Source organism: Camarhynchus parvulus, chromosome 3 (assembly GCF_901933205.1).
Source record: "Camarhynchus parvulus chromosome 3, STF_HiC, whole genome shotgun sequence".
Classification (NCBI taxonomy): domain Eukaryota; kingdom Metazoa; phylum Chordata; class Aves; order Passeriformes; family Thraupidae; genus Camarhynchus; species Camarhynchus parvulus.
In genome coordinates, this window is record NC_044573.1 from 12,808,350 (window position 1) to 12,830,107 (window position 21,758).

General features: G+C 42.8%; 1 protein-coding gene across 1 annotated transcript in view; it reads right to left on the minus strand.

Moving 5' to 3' along the window:
- Positions 1-21,546, minus strand: part of LOC115902841 (ALK tyrosine kinase receptor-like) — a 277,205-nt gene extending 255,659 nt beyond the window's left edge. The window contains exon 1 of the mRNA XM_030946691.1: positions 21,332-21,546. Within this exon, the coding sequence (XP_030802551.1) occupies positions 21,332-21,431 (100 nt within the window). The 5' untranslated portion in view covers positions 21,432-21,546. The remainder of the gene's footprint in view (positions 1-21,331) is intronic.
- Between the last annotated feature and the right edge of the window lie 212 nt (positions 21,547-21,758).

The window sequence follows — 21,758 nt, forward strand, 5'->3', positions numbered from 1 at the left end:
AACAACTAATTTTTTGTTGCCCCAAATATAATATTTTAGTGTTTTGCACTGATTAGGTGAATCTTTGACTGTGGGACCTTCCTGATGGAAACGCCGAGCAGGGTGCGAGGGTGGGGGAAGATGAACCACAAGATAATTTACATAAGTGCATTGCAATTATTCCTCCTTAATTATGCATGCAGCTGGCTCTATTTTAAGCCATGCCAGGGCGCTGTGCACACAAGCACTAAGGGTATCTGTCACTCCATGTGTCAGGCCTTCAACATTCTCACCCACCTGCCTGGAAATCAGCAGCAGCAGCCAAAGAGAAGCAGTCGGGCTTGTGGCCACCTGCCATTCATCAGCGCTGTCAGGACATGGCTGCTGCCCCCTCATCTTTCTCTCTTGTCGAGACTTTCTGTGCACTGTGTTCAAAACACCAGGTCCATTTGCTCTTTTCTACCAAGTTACTCTACGAACTTCTAATTCACCAGCAAACTGAGCTGTGTCATTTTTCTGCGTCATTTTTGAGAACACAGTTGCACAAATGTAAGCTGGCAGGCTAAATTAGTGAAAAAAATAATCACAGTTGTGTTTATATTAATTAAATTAAATAATTATATACTAAAACTCAGCTTGAATTTCCTCTCAAATGACACTGCTGCACTTTTTTTTCTCACTTCCTGGCAAAGATTCTAAATTTTCTACTAATGCTTTGTCCAGACACATACTGAGGAAATGCTATGTTTATCCAGCCTTTCAGAGCGTGGGGGAACCTTATCATTGGTAGAAAATAATAATCCTGTTTTGCCAGTGCTACTTGGAGATGCTCAGGAAAATCAGGCTCATTCCTCAAACACAAGACACCACCTAGAAAACTCTGCCAATCAGAGTACAAGGACATACCACAGCCATAAAATATAAGCATGGTAAATCTGTTCTAATAAGCTCTGGCCCTATCATCTCCACCAAACAGGAAAGAAACAAAAACTCAGACAGACACTCTCATTCCCAGCCGGCAGCCCACCAAGTCACCCCTGCGCTACCGCATATGTTCCCAGTGTCTTTACATAGATACTTGCATTATTCACTAAGTCCTACCCACCACCTGCAGCTTCTTTGGGATAAAATATTTCATGGAGACACTGCTGTCCTGGCCTCAGTATGAAGAGTGGTCACAATGGCTCAACATGAAACTGTGGAGAATGCTTAATAGTCTAGAAGAGTTAGGTATGCCTAAAATAATTCAAATAATGGTCTGATCCTTAATGGGAAACCCTATAAGCCATTTAGCCAGAAATCAGGGCCTTTTCATGTGCAATTTTGATGTATGGACTTGGGGTTTTTGGCATTTGCGGCACTGCCCATGGCATTTTGCCGGAAATACCCTGTATTTGGGAGATGATCTTGCATGACCTAAGTCTGATTCTTCCTAACAGCAAGACAGCACTGCTACCTTCTCTCCTCTTCTTTCCACTCTTCCTCTTCTCTTCTGCCTTCTCCCCAAAAAAGAAATGGCAATACGAGTGGGAAAATTGGAGTTTTGTCCCTTCTTATCATGGAAGCTTATTTTACTTTCAAATACCATTGTTATTTGCATTTAAGCTATGGTGTGTGTGAAGCTATGGACTCAACTTCTAATTTCTACTAAAACTGGCACATAGTCAAGACAATGCAATAAAACACAGTAGATCTTCAGACTTCACTCAATTATCAGTATAGGCCCCAACCACGTAGTAGACATTAGATAGGATACTAAAACCAGCATTTTATTTGGTACCACATGTAACAAAAGTGATCTCACCTAGTCTTGAATTTTTTCTTGGCATACTGCTGTGAAAGGTGTTCCACCTGCCTTTGGTATTCTACCCTACAGAAAAACACGGGGAAGAGCAAAAGATTTGGTTTTATCACATAATAAATAGTTAAAATCATGCAGGCACCACAGAGGCAAATAATTCCTATGGTATTCACCACTGAAAGTCATTCATTGACATAAAAAAATCTAAGGGGTTGCAGGAAAACAGTACACAGACTCATCAAACACCTTGCTCTAACAGCTATTTCTGAAGCAAAGGAATAGGCTATTAGAGTTTAGTAGATTATGAAACCACGCAAAATCCACTCTTTCATGGAGATAAGATTTATCGAGTCGCTATTCCTCCTGTTCTTTTAAGATATTTCATAATGACACTGACAGATGAAAGGCTTGCATGCCTGGCTCCATAGCCCAGAACACTGCCAATACTCCAAAATTTATCAAAATGACAATTCAAAGCTATTTTCCCCTAGTTATTATAGAAGGGTCAGTTGGATTTTACACAACTCATCTTAAATGATTGATTAAAGACACTGGAAAGACAGCCACTGTTGCCTTCCAGGTATGCAATGCTGGAATGCTAGATACATCTCAGGATGCAAAACACACTTTATAAAAGTTATTGATAAAGCACGGACCTCAGGGGAGCACCATTATTTTTTGCTAATAACAATACACATATTCTATTCCTGTGAAATGTATGTGTATCTGAAAGGAAGTTCGAGGAGGAAACATGAGAGGGGTTGGTTACAGATGGAGGTTACACAACTTGGAGCAGCAGTTGGAGTTGTGACAGTGCTACAAAGAATTTGGGCTGTTAAAACACAGTTGCTGCTGTCATATCGCAAAGTTCCATACCTTCTTGGTGATTTCTCATGGGCAGCTCCTCACAGCACTGACTCCTTCTTCCTTACAGCACAACCAACAAAACACCATCTCTGTTCTCACCCAGCTAACCCACCCTTCTATAGCACTCATCATTATTGGACACAGCTGTGGCCTGTTAAGGGCAGGCCTGTTCCTAATCTCTGGTAATTAGTACAGCTGCAACTCCTCAGGGGTGAGATTACCTTCTGCACTATCTTTATTTTCTTACATTCTATCCTCCCACACACAATTATATGCATCTTACTAGATTAATTTTTCTCTAAAGATCAGAAAATAATAGACTGGTTTGCCTGGAGGATCATCTAGTTCCAACCTCACTGTCATGGGCCGAGATGTATTTCACTAGACCAGGTTGCTCAGAGCTTCATCCAACCTGGCCCTGAACACTTCCAGGGATGGGGCACCCACAGCTTCTCTGGGCAACCTCACCACTGGTGCCAGTGCCTCACCACTCCTTCCCAATACCTAACCTGAACTTCTCCTTTTTCAGCTTGAAGCTATTCCTCCTTGTCTTGAATATGCTCTTGTAAATAGTTCCTCTCCATCTTTCTCGTTCTGAACTGGAAACATATTTATAACATATTTTTGTTTGCTGGTTCATTTTTAGTATACAGACAAGAGTAAATTTTGCAAAGAAATTAGCTCTCTCAATTTCTCAAAGCTAATCCAAGCAGGACATTTCTTGTCTCTGAGAGTCTTTGTCACCTCTACTCTTAGCAGATGTCTATTCAAAAAACCCACAAACTATTTTACAAACAGCAGAAAGCCCTGAGGTCACTTTTACCTACTTTCCTGCAATATATAATCTTCAAAATTAATTCCATTTTTTCCTGATGATTTTGTGATCTCTTTTGATGCTGAAAATGTTATTTTCTTTTCTTTCCTGGGAGGAACTGCATTTTTAATCAGGCTTCCCAGAAAGAGCTTTTGCTGATCTTAATGTGAAAAGAAATCTATGGAAAAAAAATATGCCTGGGAAATATTACTTCAGATGACAGAGTTTATTTGACAGCACAGAAGATGAAAAGGCTTGGGTCCTTAAATTCTCTCTTCTCTACAGACCACAGAAGAGTGTTTGGAAAGCTGAACAGTGAAATATGGTTATGCCTAGAGACTGCTTGGCATCTCCTGCACATCACAGGAACATCTGGAGAGATGCAATTAGAGCACAAGCAGCTGCAATGCCCCCGCTTGCTAATCTGAATTGTTTCATTGTCACCTTGTGCTCCCTCACTGACTGCTGCATCTACTGAGCGACCTGCATTTTAGAAATCAATTCTCAACTGTGTTGCATTATCATAGAAACATTAGACAGCAGTAGGTTCACTGATCTGTTAGCAGAGCAGGCAGGTGTCAATGGGATGACCTGCTGTCTGTTGAGTGAGCCAAATACTCGTCCTGTGTAACAAGCAGACACCCAGGCCGTGCCCAAAAGCAGTTAGGGAACTCATGCATGACTTGGGATTCGACAATCTTGTCAAAAATCTGTCAGCTCCCTAATGAGAGGCACTGCTTTACTCCGCTGATGTGTGTGGTGAGCAATCACGTATGCAGAGTGCCATAAATCTGAGCCTAGTATTCCAAGCAGATATACTCAGTTTGCTGGCATTCCCAAAGAGACAGAATAATATAGTTAAAAACATGTACCACAGGGTAACACCCTTGAGCACAGCTCAAGCTGCCCTGAAAAACGCCAGCCAAATTCTATTTGATGATGTCCACAGTCACGGAATCACAGAACTGTTGAGGGTGGAGGGGAGCTCTGAACCTGTTTAGGAATTGCAAAGCCAAAACTCTTTTAAGTTTTTGGTGTGCCAAGAAGCTTCTCTACAGCTCCTAATCAAACTGCAATGGTACAGTTATTTGCATTTCACCTCTTTCAGGTCAGGAGGAAAGCCATGATGTTCAGGCCCTGCTCAGCTGACACTTTATTCCAGACACAGAGTTTTGACTGGGGCATGCGGGCTGCAGTGACCTGGAGGGGTCACTGCCACCCCTTGTCACCCATGGCCAAGCACTGACCTGGCAGGCACCAGGCTGTGACTCACTGCTGGGTTTCACTGGGGTAGCAGCATGCATCCATCAGCACTAACAAGTAAATCACATCAGACACCAAAAGGGAGAAGAAAAGAACAAAGTGAACTCCATGAAGTGTTCCAACATCAAAGAAGAGGAGATCAGAATCCCTCATCTTCCCTGCAGTATCAGAGATGGTTGCCAGTGACTCAGATTACAGCACAACCCATTCAGCATAAGGCCTCGGGGAGAAAGCCAAATTCACTTCTATTCCCTTTTTCCTTCAGCAACATCACAAGGTTCATCAATTCATTATTTTACTGAAAAAAGAGAATCATGAAGGACCATGGAACTGCCACAAAACTTCACTTTCCACATCTCTCGACTCTAGCAATTTGTCATTTTCTTGGGTGTCAGTCTTACTTGTATTGACCTCAGCAGCTCCAAATGTAAGTATTTTAAAACTTGTATTTCAAGTAAGATGGTTAACAGATGAAATCTTATTTGTTTAATAAATTAGTGAATATCTTCAGTTATTGAACAGCACAGGATAAATAGCATGAATACTAGTGAAAAATTGAGTCCTTCACTACTGAGACATCAGTTTAAAAAACAAAGTAACTCTTCATTTTATGGATGATTGTGGCTGACTGTGAAACAGTGAAACTGCCCTTATCTCTCTCCACTTTAAAGGGTAAAGCTGCCAGCCACATTTCCCATTTAGCCAGCAAAACAGTTGACAAGTCAGTATTTTACCACCTTTCTGTGGAACCTCCCTTAGGTTTGTCACAGATTTAGTGCTACTCAGAGGAGTTGCACACATTGCTTTTATGAAGTGCCTTTATGAGAAGAGCTACTTGTTCAGAATGCGATATAAAAAAAAAAAAAAGAGCTTGGGAAGGAACCTGCAGAGGAAGCCACATCAAGGCAGATCTGTGTATGATCAAGTCATGACACTGTCAGTCACAGCAAGGCACAACTTCCACTGTAATCAGCCTTTTTGGAGGAAGAGACTGTTTTGGGAAAGGATTCCTATTTGCTGTAGTACAGAATCATAACAGAGAACCTAGCTCGATGAGATAGGAAAAAAAAAGGCCTTAACAGAGAAGCCTATGGTAAAAACAAATGAATTTTCCTGGAAAATAAAGCTTATCTGGTCTTTACATCCAAGGCATCTGAGATGCAGGTTGTTAGAGCTGAACTCACCTCTTTGCTGCACCTGCTCCAGCTTTGGCTCGGATTCAGGAGGCTTTTACCCGCAACATTTTACAAGAGGTGAATTGCAAAACAGAGCCTTCATGGAAACGCAGCTCCAGAAGTCAAGCACCTTCCCTGTCCCTGGGTGTGGAACTGAAAGGAACACCTAAAAGCCCCTGTGTGTGACCCCAGCAATGTGTACCAACAATAGATGCTACAGAGAGGCAGGAGATATCTGTGTTTTACCCAGAGAAAACAGAACTGCTTCTGGAGCTTGCAGGACTCTGTTCTCAAGAGACACTATGATCATTTCTGGATAATGGAAGTGCCATTGAGGCTCTGGAGAGAGGCTTTAGAAAAGCAGTGACCAGGGCTGGGAGGTCAGTGATAAGGCTTTAGACAGTACCTCATTCTCAAAGCCACCCTGAAAGTCAGGCTTTCATTGCTAGGCTAGAGACATGTGTGGAGCAGCTCAAAAACTGCCACATAAAACTTATCTTCTTGTGGCAATCTTGAGAGAGAATTCAAGTTTATACTAAGATGGTTCACAGTGCACCCATAAGAAAGAAGCCTTGGTCTTGCCATGAAACCAGAATTATGAATAAAACAGATCTGTCCCAGGATATTACTCCACAGAAACAATCTACGGACCAGTTTAGAGACTAGAAAAGTTCTGAATTATTCTAGCTTGAACTGACACAGGAGATTAAAGACACTTCCATGTTAGTTGTAAACTAGTTTGATAAGAGTTTTCATTTAGGTACTTGGCCTGTTCTTCCTTCTGGTAATTCTGCTGATGTGACTTCAATACAATCTTTAATACAAGTCTGATCTTCCTATTATTTTTTCTTCCCTTGAGCATTTTAATCTGAAGTCCATTCTACCATCCTCAAGTACTTCTGAAGACAGAGATGAGCATGATGATAAAAGACATGTTAAGAGACAATGTCATACTTCAGCTTTTTATCTTTGCAGATGGACTTGATTATTGGAAAGGATTTTTAGAAGTAGGAACAAGACATTTTCTATCCCTTCTGAAGTAAAAATCACATTCTTCTTTCAGATGGACATCTCAATTTAGTTGTCTTTTTCTTTTCAGAAAAGGTATTGATTCATTTCCCCCTTCCCAATCTCTATTTTTAAAAAAGTAACTTATTTTCAAACTTTTAAGTGACAAAAGTGTATTTGAAATAATTTTAGGATCATACGCTGAGAACTTTTTCATGGGGCAGAAAGGGCAAATTTTTTAATCTTCACAATTGCAAGTCTGGGATACTGTTCAAAAGTGCCTTACCTTGAAGGCATGACCACAGTAGCATAGGCAGAGTGAAAAAGGTTTGGAGATGTGCCTGGTCTGTTTGTTCTGTACAGTACCTTGGCATAAATCAAACATAATTTCATTTTAATGAAGGTAAAGAACTTGAAACTGGGTCTTCAAAGATGCCATGCTTAATGAACAGTGGATGTAAACATTTTAAGACGTGACTATCATTTCTTTAGGCATATTCTGGTAAGCCTGACAAGCACCTTCCTCCTGTCACTGAATTCTGGAGAGCTGTTTTCCCCTTTGCTTACACTAGGATGCTGTCACACCATCATTCCCCTTATTGGGCTGATGCTTCCCTGTTTTAATTTAACTCAAAACTCAGATATATGATGCCAAAGGTCTAAGAGTGGGCTACAGCAGGAAGTTTGAGTTTAATGGCTAACACACATGCTACAGTGCAGTGGTTGTGCCCAAAAGCCCCTTCCATAAAACCATAAGAGTTCAAGAACAAGAGTTCTTAGTATCTCCCATGCTCATTTGACCTGTGCAAAGACAGACAGACGCTACTGTTCCAACTACTGAACATAGCACCAAGGCTTTCTTTTGCATTTCCACCTAGACTGAGTGCTGACAAAAAATGCCAGGTTGAAAGTAAGTTCTGTTTTTTATCTTCTGGCACAGAATATGAGGTGTGCTGTCTCCCTGTGCACTCACAGCAGAGGGCCCAATAGCAAAGAGCAGAAAAGGTGGTTCTTGCCCAGTCTGTCTGTACCTGAGAGCAGGAGAGAGGAGCAGATGTACAATAGGGAGATGTCATTGGCTTTAGTGGGCTTAGGATCAGCCCCTTACACCTCCCATCAAACTCCAGTCCAAAGCCTTCAAGAAAACCTCAAAATTATGATGGCTCAGAAGAGAAACCCCTGACTATGCTGCAGCCTAAATCTGGGACATGTCTCCCCTCAGTTTGATCACTCTTATGGGATGACAGTCATTGCTTTCTCCACAGGACACTATACTTCAAAGCAAAGTAATGTACTGCCTTCAGTTACACTAATGCAATCCCCTCTGATTTATTCCTTCTACCATTTCAGTCAACGTCCCAGCAAGTCATCTACTTACCAGCTGCACATCTGCTTGACAGCTTTAGGGATCCTTCTCAAGCAATAAGTCCTGAATGTCTTTCCAGGGTCTTATGCTTCAGCTCTTTACTGTTTAGAGGATATTGCTCTATTTATCCTCAGCTTCATAGTCCTCCTAATGTTTATCTACCAGCACTGCCATCTTTCAAGCCACTGTACTAACAGATAAGGCCTCAGCATCTGATTACTGGTCCAGTTATTGTTTGCTGTTTGTCCTCTATATTTAGATGTATTTTACATGTTTGCTGGCTTCATTTCCATACACTATTATCCTTGTCAGAGACAGAGAATAACAGTTGCAGTCATAACAATGATCCTGCAGCCAGCTCCACTAACATTTTGCTAATTCTGCTCCCTCTTCATAGTCCTTTAGTCATGATATTCAGAGTTAATAGCAATTTTCTACTTAGAATGGAAGGGATGGATGAGCTACACTTTCACCTGTTGGGGTTTTTTTATTATTTAAGTACAGATATTTGTTTTCTTTTAAACTTGATATTTCTTCTAATAATAAGATAATTACTATCTAATTGAAAGCAGACACAAACTGGGGATTTTTTCCCATTAGGTTTCACTTGCATGATTTGTCTAAGGTCATTTCTCCACAGGAAAATGGTCGTAAAATAAACCCTGCAGTGCTCAGACCCAGCTACATTCTACTGCAGTCTCACCTGCTTTTCTTATAAGCTTGCACTTCTTAGAACAAAAAGAAATTCCTAGTTTTCCTTCAACAGCCCTATCCCCAACTTGACAGACATCCCTTGGACAATCTGCTCCCTTGGTGCACCAATGAACTCACTTGCAGGTGAAGTGGGAACTTACAGTGCACTTTTCTTGCACCTCTTCAGTGTTCCCTGCCTAGGAAGGGGCTCTACAAAGGCACAGAGGGAACCTGACTGTCCAAATCCTCAAGACTCCATCTAGTGTGGCATTGTCTGTTTTCAAGCAGGAACTGTCTTTCATTACACTAAAGGTCTCCCTTCCCATTAATCTTGTTGAGCAGCTCTCCTTTCCAAGCTCTGCTGCTCACAATTTGTGATTCCTTATTGTTGAGCATCCATCACATGTAAAATCAGTTCTAAGCACCCCATTACTCACATATTTAGAGATGTCAAAGCAAGGCCTCCAAGTAGCTCCCAGAGCACTTTAGAATTCCCTTCTGCTTTCCCATCAAAAAGACAAAAAGGACATAAGCAGACAGCATCTTACTTGAACTTACTGGGGAGGTAGGTTTCCTTACACAGAAAGTTATGTCAAGAAGCAAGGCAAAAAAGGCAACTACATAATACAGCTACAGTTAATGATGCGTGAACATCACAAAGTTCAGCTGAGCAAGGACCCAGTCCTGGCTTCTTCAGGTGACTTTTTCAGTGTCAATACAACAGGACAACTTTCCTTGAAGGCGCCGTATGGAAACTAAGGTGAATTTCCTTCCTCATATTGTAATTTATATTCAGACCACTGTGCACAGCATTTAAAGACCCAGAAAGCAGGGGTTTCTTTAGCTCAGCCTGGTCTTCAGTTTGGTTTAGAGACTATCTCCATTCATTGTTATGATGTGTACATACAACTATATCCTGATGAGATCAAGGAAACGGGGAAACTTCTGGGGAAAAAAATCACTAATACGGGGTGTCTAAAGAAGTTTTCTATATTTAAGAGCTTCCATTATTGGGATAAGCCTTAGAGAAAGCTGTTGAGCTCGTGTCTAAAAACTTTGCATTCTCACACTCGTTATTACAAGGGAGAGTATGATCAATTGGTCTCCAGGGTTTATCCAGCAATAGATTCCTTTCCCCAGCACAGGATTGCTGCAGCTCATTCGCACACTCACTCGTTCATTCATTCTGCAATTGCGCAAACAGACTCTGTAAACAAAAACTCCTCAACAGCAAACTCCCACCGTGCCAGCAATATTAAGTGGCAACAATACGAACACCCTGCAGAGAAGCAAAGGCAAACAGTTCATTGATGCTTCTTTTTCCTCTTATCAGTATAGCTGATCCTGCTTTACAGCCAATGTAAAAAGATAGGTTACAGTGGTAATAAACCTCAATACATTAAGTCTCTGTACAGACTGGTTGCTGAAGGCTTAATATCAGTCATAATTATTATCCATAAAATGTTATTGAATCAGATCTTAAAAGTTAATGCTGCTTTGTTTCAAGAGATAAAGGACAGTAGGCTGGAAAGGGAAAGAAGGAAACACTGAGCTTTTGATCAATCTTTGTATGATTTAAAACCTTAATCGCAAAAGGGACTCAGCACTTCAAATATTATCCCAAATCCTATGAGCTGGCCTAAGCAGAGCCCAGTGGCAAGAGTGATTACTCGGAGGGTGTTTTATCTTTGAACTTGATACCAGCACTCAGATGGAGGATGTAACTCTTTTCTTGAACTCAGGCCTGGTGAATGCTGCCCTTTTAAGACAGATTGAAATGTGGAGCAGGTAGGTAAGGGCTTTCATAAATCCACAGCATCCCACATTCCATTTGGGGCCTTGCTGCTCTCAGCACCACCTTCATCCACGGGTGCTTCCTTCACAGCCCTCACATTAATACAAGATGCAAAGCAGGTGCCCTGACAGAAAGCATCAGGCCATGCATCAATGGCTCACATAAGCTGCCCTAATATTTACAGATAATTTACTAATAAAGATTGCTTTCCTTCTTGTGCACAAAACCAGAGGATGTGGCGAGGCTGGATTGATGGGCCCAGACCAGCTGTAGGAGGGTCAGCAAGGTGACGTGCCAGGTCACAACTCTTGGGTCACAACAACCCCCTGCAGTGCTACATTACAGAAGTGCAGCTGGAAAGCTGTCCAGAGGAAAAGAACCTGTTCCACAGGTGGCCAAGAAGGCCAGTGGCATCCTGGCCTGCATCAGCAAGAGTGTGGCCAGCAGGACCAGGGCAGGGATTGCCCCCCTGCACTTGGCAATGGTGAGGCCACACCTCCAGTGCAGCGTCCAGTTCTGGGCCCCTCACTATGGGAAACACACTGAGGTGCTGGAAAGGCTCCAGAGGAGGACAACGGAGCTGAACAAGGGTCTGGAGCACAAGTCTGACAAGAAGCAGCTGAAGGAGCTGGGACGGCTCAGTCTGGAGAAGAGGAAGCTCAGGGGTGACCTTATCTCTCCCTACAACCACCTTAAAGGAGGGTGTAGCCAGGTAAGGGTCAGTGTCTTTTCCAAGGTAACGACAGACAGGTCAAGAGGAAATGGCTTTAAGTTGCACCAGGGGAGTTTTAGGATATTAGGAAAACTTTTTTCAGTGCTAGGATTATCAAGCATTAGAACTGGCTGCCCAGGGAGTGATGGAATCACAATCCCTGAAAGTGTTCAAAAAATGTGTAGATGTGACACTTAGGGACCTGGTGTTGTAGTGGACTTGGCAGTCCTGGGTTAACAGTTAGACTTGGTGATCTTAGAGGTTTTCTCCAACTTACATAATTCTATGATGTTATTCAGCTTTCAGCACTCACAATATCACTAATGCAGCTCTCCCTTACCCTTTTTGTAGCGCAAGATTGCAACAAGATTTGAAGCCATCCCTCATCTCCACAAAAAAAAAAAAAAGGAAGAATAAAAGTTCAATATAACAGCTGAGAAGGAGCATGGTGGACCAGCTTGTGTCCTCTCCTTCAAAAGCCACAGTGCTTCCCAGAAAGAGACCTTGGCTCCCATGTAAAACAAGTCTCATCTCCTCCCTTGGTTACTTAGCAAATACTAATCATGTTATGGACACCCCTGTGGCCTGCAAAGTGAGGACAGGTTTTTAAGGCTGTAGATCGTTGAGAACAAAGAAATGTGTTCTGACTTATGTGCCAATTCTCAGCCAGCCCCAGGTAGATTCACTCCGTGCCTCTGTAATGCACCTGCTTTGCAAAGCAACTATTAAATTTGGAAGCTTTATGGAATGCAACATTTTTCACATCTAAAAGTATGCCAGAGAAATCATGCAGAAGGGTAATAGGAAATACTTGCAGGGAGACCTATTCTAAATCGTCTACACATAGATAAGGTACAAAATTCCTTTCGTTAAAGATTTTATTAACCTTTTGCTGATGGAAGGAGATTACTGATTGAGAGCTAGATGAGGTCAGTGCAGCAATTATATTTTGAAACCTCTTCAAACAAGGCTTTTGTACAATGTAAGAAAAAAGTTGACAAAATGAATTGTTACTTAAAATGAGTATTTTAGAAGAATAATTAACCTATAATAACTATTCTGGCCTCCTCTCTAGCCCTGAAAAGTAATCCTTTCTCATTAGTTTCAAGTTTAATTAGCATCAATAATGAAACAGCCCTTGGAAATAACCATTGCATCATGGTCTATAATGCTGACATACACTGCCCTACAAAGGGTAAGGCCACAGGGTGATGTCTGAAGATAGGGAGAGGCTCAGCAGATCACAGATGATCCCAAAACGAAGAAGAAAACAGTATTGCAAAAGGTGCAGAATGTGACAAAACCAGATTTATTTAAACAGGAGTGTCAGAAACATGGTGTGGAGCAGAGGAGACTCAGATACTTTTGCCAATAACTGCTGCAGTATTTCCAGCAAGCTAGAGAGCCTCTCAACTCCAATTTCTTGTTCTTTCTTGGCCTTTTGGCTGAAGCAAAGAGAGAGAGAGACTTCCTTGTATAGTATATTTTATATGAGAAAATTCTATTCAGCACTTGCAGTCTAACATAATCAAATAATGCTTTTTCTATCCCTGGCTTCTATGATCTCTCTGTAAAATAGATATAATAATGCTTAGCATTGTCACTAGGGTGATAAGGCTTAAAGTGGTTTGAGAATCCAACACGAAAGAGGCTATAAAAAGCCCAGACACTCTGATGCATCTGAGATAACTCATTACTCAATGGGCCAGCAGAAACAGCAGGAGAATGCCAATGTACAAGCTGCAATTAGAGGTCTGCTGCAACTTGCAGAGCTCTCAAGCATCACCACAGATTTCTAGTAAGCGAAGTCACAGATATTCAGCTACATGTTACAAGCCCTACAGCAACCGTGTTCCAAAGAAACACACCAGCTTTCAAAACTGAGTTGGAAAGAAAATTTCAATAACATAAAATTCTTAGAAGGAGTATGACATATGAAAATCACCATTTCCAGCATGTCTACCAAGACTAGTTTTCTCTTCCTAACAGACATCAAGAAATATATAGCACAAGAATCCACACATGGACACCACCCTCTGTACTCCCACCCTCACATGGCAGGATCCTGCTTTTTCCCCCTACACTCACCACCCAGATGTTCTCTGCCCTTCACCTTACAGCCTTCTCTCCCTTTGCCCAGCTTGTAACTTGAAGATGGACTCAAGGTTTTCTTTCATCACAAGGTTTTGTAAGACATGAGACCAGCAAGAGTTGCTTGTCAATAAGGAAATGGGGAGAAGCTTGCAAAAAGTTCCTCCACCTCTTTCTTCACAGTACATTACTGCAGGGAAATCCCAGTCCAAAAATAGATTCAGCATACACCCTTGTTTCAGCAGGAAAAGTAGTTCTTCTGCCTTGCTGTAAACATTGGAATAGCAGTGGAAACTCTCAAGATTTGCAAACTGAGCTGAAGAGTGTTAAAGGTGATAAGTTGCAAAGGGGATGCCCCATATTTCTAGAACCATCTAGCTGGAAGGCTTCAGCCTACTATCTCCACTTTGCCATCTGTAATCCAGGAAGAATCAGGTAATCCACTAAAGTTTCAAACTATCTTGAATGCCCCATTCTGTGCAAATGTCTGATGTCTTAAGTAAGAAACCATAAAGGATAAACTTTCTCTCACTGTCTCCACAACATTCTCCCTCCCCAGCCAGGACAAACAGTGCTTGGTTTGCTCAGCAGTCCCCATTAGCCAGCAGCAGCCAACAGCTGCAGCTCCTCACTGCAAATGGAGATGGTGCCCAGCTGCAGCTGCCAAAAGCACATGAGCAGCTGGCCACAGCCCATCCCGTTCTCACTTATCGTGAGGTACAAATAATCTTGGTCAAAGACTCACAAAGTATTCAAATTTCAAATCTAAATTTGACTATTTGGCTTCAAGACAGGCGGTGTTTTAACAGTCAAAGATAGGGCTCAACTTTTTTCAAAATAAAAGAGAAACTGATTTTCTTGTAGCATCAACCAAAACCCTAAGTTTGCTATCACTGAAATGAAGGAAATAGCAGTCCTTTGACTATTAGCAGTGCAGAGATGGGAACAAATCAATATGGTACACCAGCTCTTTTAGCTTTTCCCTTAAAAAGCTGAGAGTTCAGACTGCACCTTACTGCCTTTATTCAGGTTCTTAGAAAGTAAAAGCATTATGAGTCCACAAAAAAAAGCACCATCTACCAACAGAGTTCAAAAGCAGTCAAAACTACCGTTGCTTTGCAAAGGAAGTGACCACCACAAAGGGAAGTGTTTCATCTCACACAAGATGTCAATGGCAGAGCTGTGTACTGCACAGTAATTAAGTTGGAAGTCAAACTAGAACTCAGTTCTTGCAGCTGCCTACTGAAGTTCTTTGGCCAAAGAAATGCCTGTTGTTAGAAACTTGTCTGAAGTCAGTTTGAAGCCAGCCACCAGCTCTGTCTACTGGGTACACTTAGAACATTCAGCCACTTCACAGATCGTACTTGACTAATGAGGGAAGGTGATTCTCCTTCACTACAGCTGACAGAGTTCACAGCTTCTGCAAGTAGAGATATCGAAGTCCTACCTATGCTGCCACAAGGAATGTCTGAGTAGCCATGCTAAGCAGGATAGTGACAACCATGAAGCTACTCGGCCATCTCAGTCATAAATCAAAATACTCATGTAAATTAGACTTTAGTCCCAAAATGTGTTTCTTGCCTAAATATTTAAACACATAAATAACCTCCAGCCATTCCAGCTTGTCATTTTAAGCTTTCTGACATTTATTGTTTGCAAGAAAAGAAAGGTCAGACTTACCAAATCTGCATTTATGCTTCCATGACATTTTTCTCCAACCAAATCTTTCTGAATTAAAGAAGCAAGACAAATGTGGCACATTTCATAAAGGACCTTTCTCAGCCTAGCACTGCAATCTCAGCAACCATGTTGAGTTCAGAAGTGGCTTCCCAGGAAACAGATGCTGTTGCTCAGTGGATGAAAGAGATCTGGAAAGCAGGTAACCTGAACTGGTGTTTGCTATTAGGTAAATCACTTGTGCCAAAACCATACATCTCCTAGTCTCAGTACCCTAGTTCTGAGTAGCCCAAGGGGATGCTTTGGTGTGAAAATTAGACAGGAAATGTCCAGGCACAGTGTGGAATTTGCTGCTGTTTGGGAAGCAACCTGGATTCTCAAAATATCATCACTCCAAGAGTTAGCACTGATGTATCCAAAAGGTGGGATCTTCTTTATTAGACAAGACTCGCTTAGTTGGAACTTTTTAAGTGCTAAATCCTGCCAGTCTCCCTTCAACTCTTCTACTTCTTTTGGCTAATTCACAAACATTCTCAGAAACACACATTTTATTTCCTATCATGTAATGTTTGGGTGAGATGTGCAGTGAACCAAATGACCAGATTACTTCAGGATCCAATTCACTCAGACACTGCAAAACTGCCTTTGATTTTGAAGAATGTCTCTGCTTTTGTATAATAAAGCACTTAAGTTTCCCTGTGCACTTCTTTACTGTAGATATTTATTCCCTGTTTTTAAGGATGTGGAAATAAAAGCACAGCAAGTTTAGAGAAAACATATTTTTTCAATGTGCCATAAATGTTCATTCAAACATAATAAATTGTTACTTGTGCCCCTTTTGGTGTTTGTTTATGGCTATTTTACTGAACATGCTTATGAATAAGAACATTCATAAGAACAATAAGCCTAAAAGTAAACAAAATTTGCAGAAAACAGATCCAGAAATCATAAACACATTGTGCATAATCCTGGCTTCCGATGAGGATCAGCAACACCACATAACTCTGGGTAAACAAAACCATGTGATCACATCACACTTTCCATGAACCACTCAAAAACTGAGCATAATTTCTAATATTATCTGTCAAATAATCAGCAAGAAATTTGCAAATCCCAGTGGGTTTACTGTGAAAGCCTCATGGATTTGCAAGCCAAATTTTTGTGGTCAACATGGTCAACATGGGCAAGGCATCATGAGTCTAAAGACTCATAAGCAATGAGTTTTCTCAGTGCTGATGGAGCAGGAACCTGACTTGGACAGGAACAAGCAGGACAGCAGTAGGATAAAGGATCATGCTGCCCACAAAGCCAGGCAAACCCCATAACTAGACAGTTCCCTCTTCAAGAAGCATTTCCAGGTCAAGAAGAGTTCACTATAGTGAACTAACTATATCCACATTTCTAGAGAGCACCGGTGACTGGAGGTCTAGAGAGAAATGCTTCACACCTAACAGGGCAGGACAGTCTAAGAAAGATGCTTCTAAGCACACACGATTCACTGATTTAGCAACTGGTAACCCACAGGCAACCCTCTGTGACCACTGACAATCCAAGGGTAGAAGAGGAAAGCCTTGACTTGCATCAGTTCATGTCCAGAGTAAGCTCAAGTGCAACTCGTGCTGTCTTCTTTAAGCCTTGGACTGGCAAAGCTGGCCTGACAGACAAGGCAAAGCACAAAACCCCAGCAAAGAGCAAAGCCACTTGCACTACAGCAGAAACCCTTCAGAAGCCTGATGGCAGTGCTTCAGTCTTATCCAGCAAGTTCTGCCACTGCTTTATCAGAAGAGCAAGATCAGATCTCAGGTGTGGCACACAGCTGAGGCTGAGAGAAAACCAGAGACCAACTGCAAAGTGACCAATATCTTTTACCAGTTTTCTGCTCAGTATGACACAACTCCAAATGGTATCCTTTGAAGGCAGCAAAACAAAACCAAAATATAACGAAAAATATAACTAAGAGACCTTGATTAAATGTTGGTACCTCTAAAATACACAGAAATAATTCTGTAGACTTCAGCACAGTCAGATTTCAGCTTGGAGCTCTGATTTTCATTTACAACATGTCCAGTTTCAAAACCACACTTTTATCTAGTCTGAAGTTCTTTCTAATCTTTAGGCAAAGGGTTCCTCCTGCAAATGAGTTCAGGTGTATAGTAGCAGTCCCCTAAAGATGTAAAGCCTAATTGCCTCAGCATTATAATAGCATCGGTATGTAGTGAATACAGACAGTTTCAGGGAGAATACATGTGGCAAGTTAATAAAATTTTAGATGAAGGCCACAGTGCAGGAGTAATATTTCGCCTAGCCAGAGGATGAAAAGTTATGCATTGCTATTTAAAAAATATAATTGGAATGTTAAATCTATTTCATGAATGAAAGTACATTGACCTTTAGAGGGAAGAATGACTCATTTTCAACCCTGTATGCTCCTTCTTAACATACGCTTCCCACCTTTGCATATGTAAGTAGCAATTAATTTTCATGGGAAGTTATTTTATGGCCATTTCAGCTTATTAAATTTCCTGGGTAAACTCACAAGAAATCTATTTAGCAACATTTGTGGCTCAGGTGCCCTATAGTGAGAGAACTGGTTACCTGCGAGGTTAACATGAAAAAAATCCAAATACCAGTGCAGGGTTAGAGTGGAAAGGCTCTTGGATTATTTCCCCCAAGAAAGCTCAACAACCTGTCCAGAGAACACTGCCACAGAGATCCACTGTGGTTCAACACTATACAGCAAATCCTGTAAGACCAGAACTACAGCCAGCCTGAAGGTCTCCTGACAGTAATGTTCACACTGGCTGTTCCGTTCCCCACGGCAATGTACTGGCTTTCATTAGATTCTTTTGGGAGAGGTTTCCTTGGAGGTACAGCAGAGTTTCTAGTCAAAACCACAGACAATGAGAGCAAAGTCAACAGGAACCTGGTAGTTGAGAGGAGATCTAGACTTCAAATCCAGGAGATCTACAGTGTTGCACTCCTGTCCAAGCTTCCTTCTCCTTTCCTCTGCATTTCTTGTTGTGTGTCTTTCATACAGAAAAGATTCAAATTAATTGGATCTTTTTTTTTGTCCCAGAGAAACATTGGGAGAAATCTAAGAAGACAGTACTAAGTCTGAAAGCATTGCCAAGAGAGGAAAACTTTCTTGTACCCAATTTTGAAAAGGCCAAGCTGACACAGAAATGGTATATGAGCTGAGGTTTGGTCCTATTCCAACTGAATGAAAGTTCCATGCAGTTTCTCTAAATGGAAGTTTCTTGCAGGATGCTCTGTTCCCACAAGGAAGAGTGTGAGAGAAATTTGGCATCAAGAATATTTGCAGAAGAGCCCTGTAGAAATTCAAATTTATGGCTTGTCTGTTGAACAACAGCTGCCCATAAGTACATCCTTTACTAATTGTTCAGCAACAGACTGAGACAAAGTGCTTTATGCTTTGTACAAGCATGCTGTTAAAAAAGGAAAGGGTTCACTCCATTAAATTTGTCTTTGAGCTGGCAAATGAAAGTATAAGTTAAAGAGAATAAAGCATTATTTACAGGACTCTGTTGTCACCTCTAAGGTCAGTGGGACTTCATCCCTTTGCCATTTTTACTCACGCTAAAATATAATTCATACTCCATTCACATGGAGGATAATGCAGTGAAAATAATTTAGCAAGGTAATTATACATTTTTCTGGGAAGTACTGCAACCCTGGACATCTTCAGCAGACAAGAGGAAAAACAAAAGCCCAGTATGCCAACATAAGTGAAGCAGTTTTCCATTGTTGATGGCAGGATTGTGTGTTTGAAATCCATTTCCAATTAGCTTAAGCAATGAAGGAAAGGCTCAGTAGCCTTAGGAAGGGCTTTAGTTAAGCCATGTGCACATTAGCTGCAATGGTGTCAATAACTGCTGGAATCTGACAGGCTGGTGGAGGCTGCTCGTGCCGTTATCACTGTGTCAGCACATCCTGCTGTCGGCAGGGCTGCACAGCACCAATTTAGGGCTGGCAGTGACACATGGTGCTCACACAGGCAGCACCTTAGGAAAGCAGGAGGAATGGATTTCCTAATGTTGTTAAACAAACCCACGTTACAAAAGCAGGGCAAAGCCATAAACAGTGTAACTATGCTGAGGAGACACTGCTGAAAAAGCAGAGGTGCAATTCAGAAAGAGACCAGGATTTTTACAGGAGATTATGAACAGCTGCAAGGAGAAGTTACCACTTCGATATAGGTAAAAGAGGTCCATATTCCTTCCCTCTTCTCCTCCTTTTCCTGCCTCCTCTGTGATTGACTTTGCATGACTCTGTTGCAGTAAGAACAGCAGAGCTTTCTCTCCTCTCCAACATGATTTTACAGGGGCATACCTTCCTACTGATCTGGAAAAACATGCATTTCTCCTCAACAGTGAGACAACAGACAAAATAAAGCCTGTGAATTGTAATAGCTTTGGTTAAAGCTCCATCTGCATTGTATTCACATCAGAGAACCTCTTAGTTCGTATGTATGCCCTTCCCTCAGGTTAAAAACACACCTTCATCCTCTAAGACAAATGCATGTCCTCAAGCTCCATCATTGCTGCAAGTACCTGAGTAAAAATGGCATTTGCAACTAAGACTTCACTGCCCGAGGAGATCTGAAAATCGAAACAAGTGCTAATCACAACAAATTCCCCACACACACAAAGAAAAGGAGACAGTAGGGTTTGGTGTCTTTAATTTTTAATTATTCTTTCTTTACGGCAATGTAGCAAGGCAAGACCTGCTGGAAGGAGGGGGGTGTTGGCCTCACCTAGCCACCTTGTGGTGGACAGCACCTCTGTGTTATCCCTGCCAGATCCAACACGGGAAGAGCTAGCCTGGGTACCTCGCTTTAGCCACAGCTGCAGGACTTACTCACACACAGCCTACCCTGACAGTCAGCTTTGGTTTTCATTTCAGGCAGCAAGGAAGGAGATGGGCTCCATTTGTAGTTCTTCAGGTGGCTATCCCATCTTTCCAGATGAGCATCAAAAATCAGTTGCTCCAACTTTGTATTCAAAGCCCAGCAGTGACTTCTCCCTCCTCTTGTGAATTTATTGAAGTGTATTCTGTGGTCCATTAAGTAGGTGGCTACTCAGGGACACACCATTGACTTCTACAAAGCTTCATAAAAGGTACCTGACTTAACTCACTGTGATAAATTATTTGGACCTGCAGTCCTCTAGGTATTATATTCTTCTAGTAGGAAAGGCTGAATCACAGCTTCTATTAAAGATACAATGCACACACAGAATGGAAATTTCTCTTGATCACTGGCCCATAACAGAGTTCTGATTTGAGATAAAGGAGCTGCCCCAAACCATGGCTGCCAATCACCACCCACCAGAACCAAAATTCTAAGCCAGGTTCTCTCTTCACACAAGTACCAGTGCTGCATGAGCCTTCTCAGATGTACAACTTCATGTACTGTAGCTGATAGAATGCAGTTCACTAAGCATCCTTCGGGGTTTTAAAATGTCAATCAGCCTTTATATTTTATGCTTAAAGAAAGGTAATAATATTAATATCAATATCCAGTAATAGAGATAGTAGCATTAATGCACAAAATCGGGAGCCAGACCCAGCTTTGGAGATGTTTGTGCTGTTCCCTGGTCTGCTGGCACATAACCTTGAAAAACCTCATAGCACTTTGAGGAAACATCCCCTTTTAGGACGATATTTTTTTAAGTTTCAAAGAACCTGATGTTGCTGTCCTTCGACTAACGACACTTTAACCTTCTAGGGTCTCCCTTGCGGCTTTCTAGCACATAGGAACTCTTGGCGTTTTGCAAAAATCCCTCATCACTTTCAAAACAGTCCTCCTGGCCCCACCAAAGCGCTTCGATACATTTCGCACCGGTAAAGCGCAGCCCTTAGGGACAAGCCGTGCGGGGAAGGCGCGACTGCTCGGGGGAGCAGCATCGCTTCCCGCACCGGCGGGGCTGTGGGTGCCCGGGACGGTGCGGGGCGCTGGATGCGCGTCCCGGCGGGGAGGGCGCACGGCACCGCCGGGGCACGGCGGGCGCTGCGCGGAGCGGGCGAGGGGCGCTGCCCGGCGCGGTGCGCGGCATGCAACGCACGGCTCACCTGCCGCGGAGACGTGGAAGAGGAGGCGGGGGCGGGCGGCGCGGATGGCCGCCGACAGCCCTCGCTCGCTGCCCGGGAGGGCGCCGCGGCGCTCGGGCATCAGCCGCACCCGCAGCCGCCCGTCGCCGGCGCGGAGCCACCAGGCGAAGAGCTCGGTGAGGTTGAACTCCAGGTGCGCCCCGCCGGAGCCCGGCGGCGGCTCCCCGGCGCAGCCGTCCCGCACGGTGCCCTCGCCCACCTCCAGCACCAGCTGCTTGGCGCGCCGCAGCCGCCGCCCGGCCGCGGAGGGTCCGGCGGGGGCGGCGGGCGGCTCGGCCCGCGGCAGCCCCCGCGGGCGGCGCGGAGCAGGGGCGCGCAGTCCAGGCGCAGGCGGCACCGCGCCGCGGCGCGCCCCGGCGGCCCCACCACCAGCTCCCGCACGTAGGTG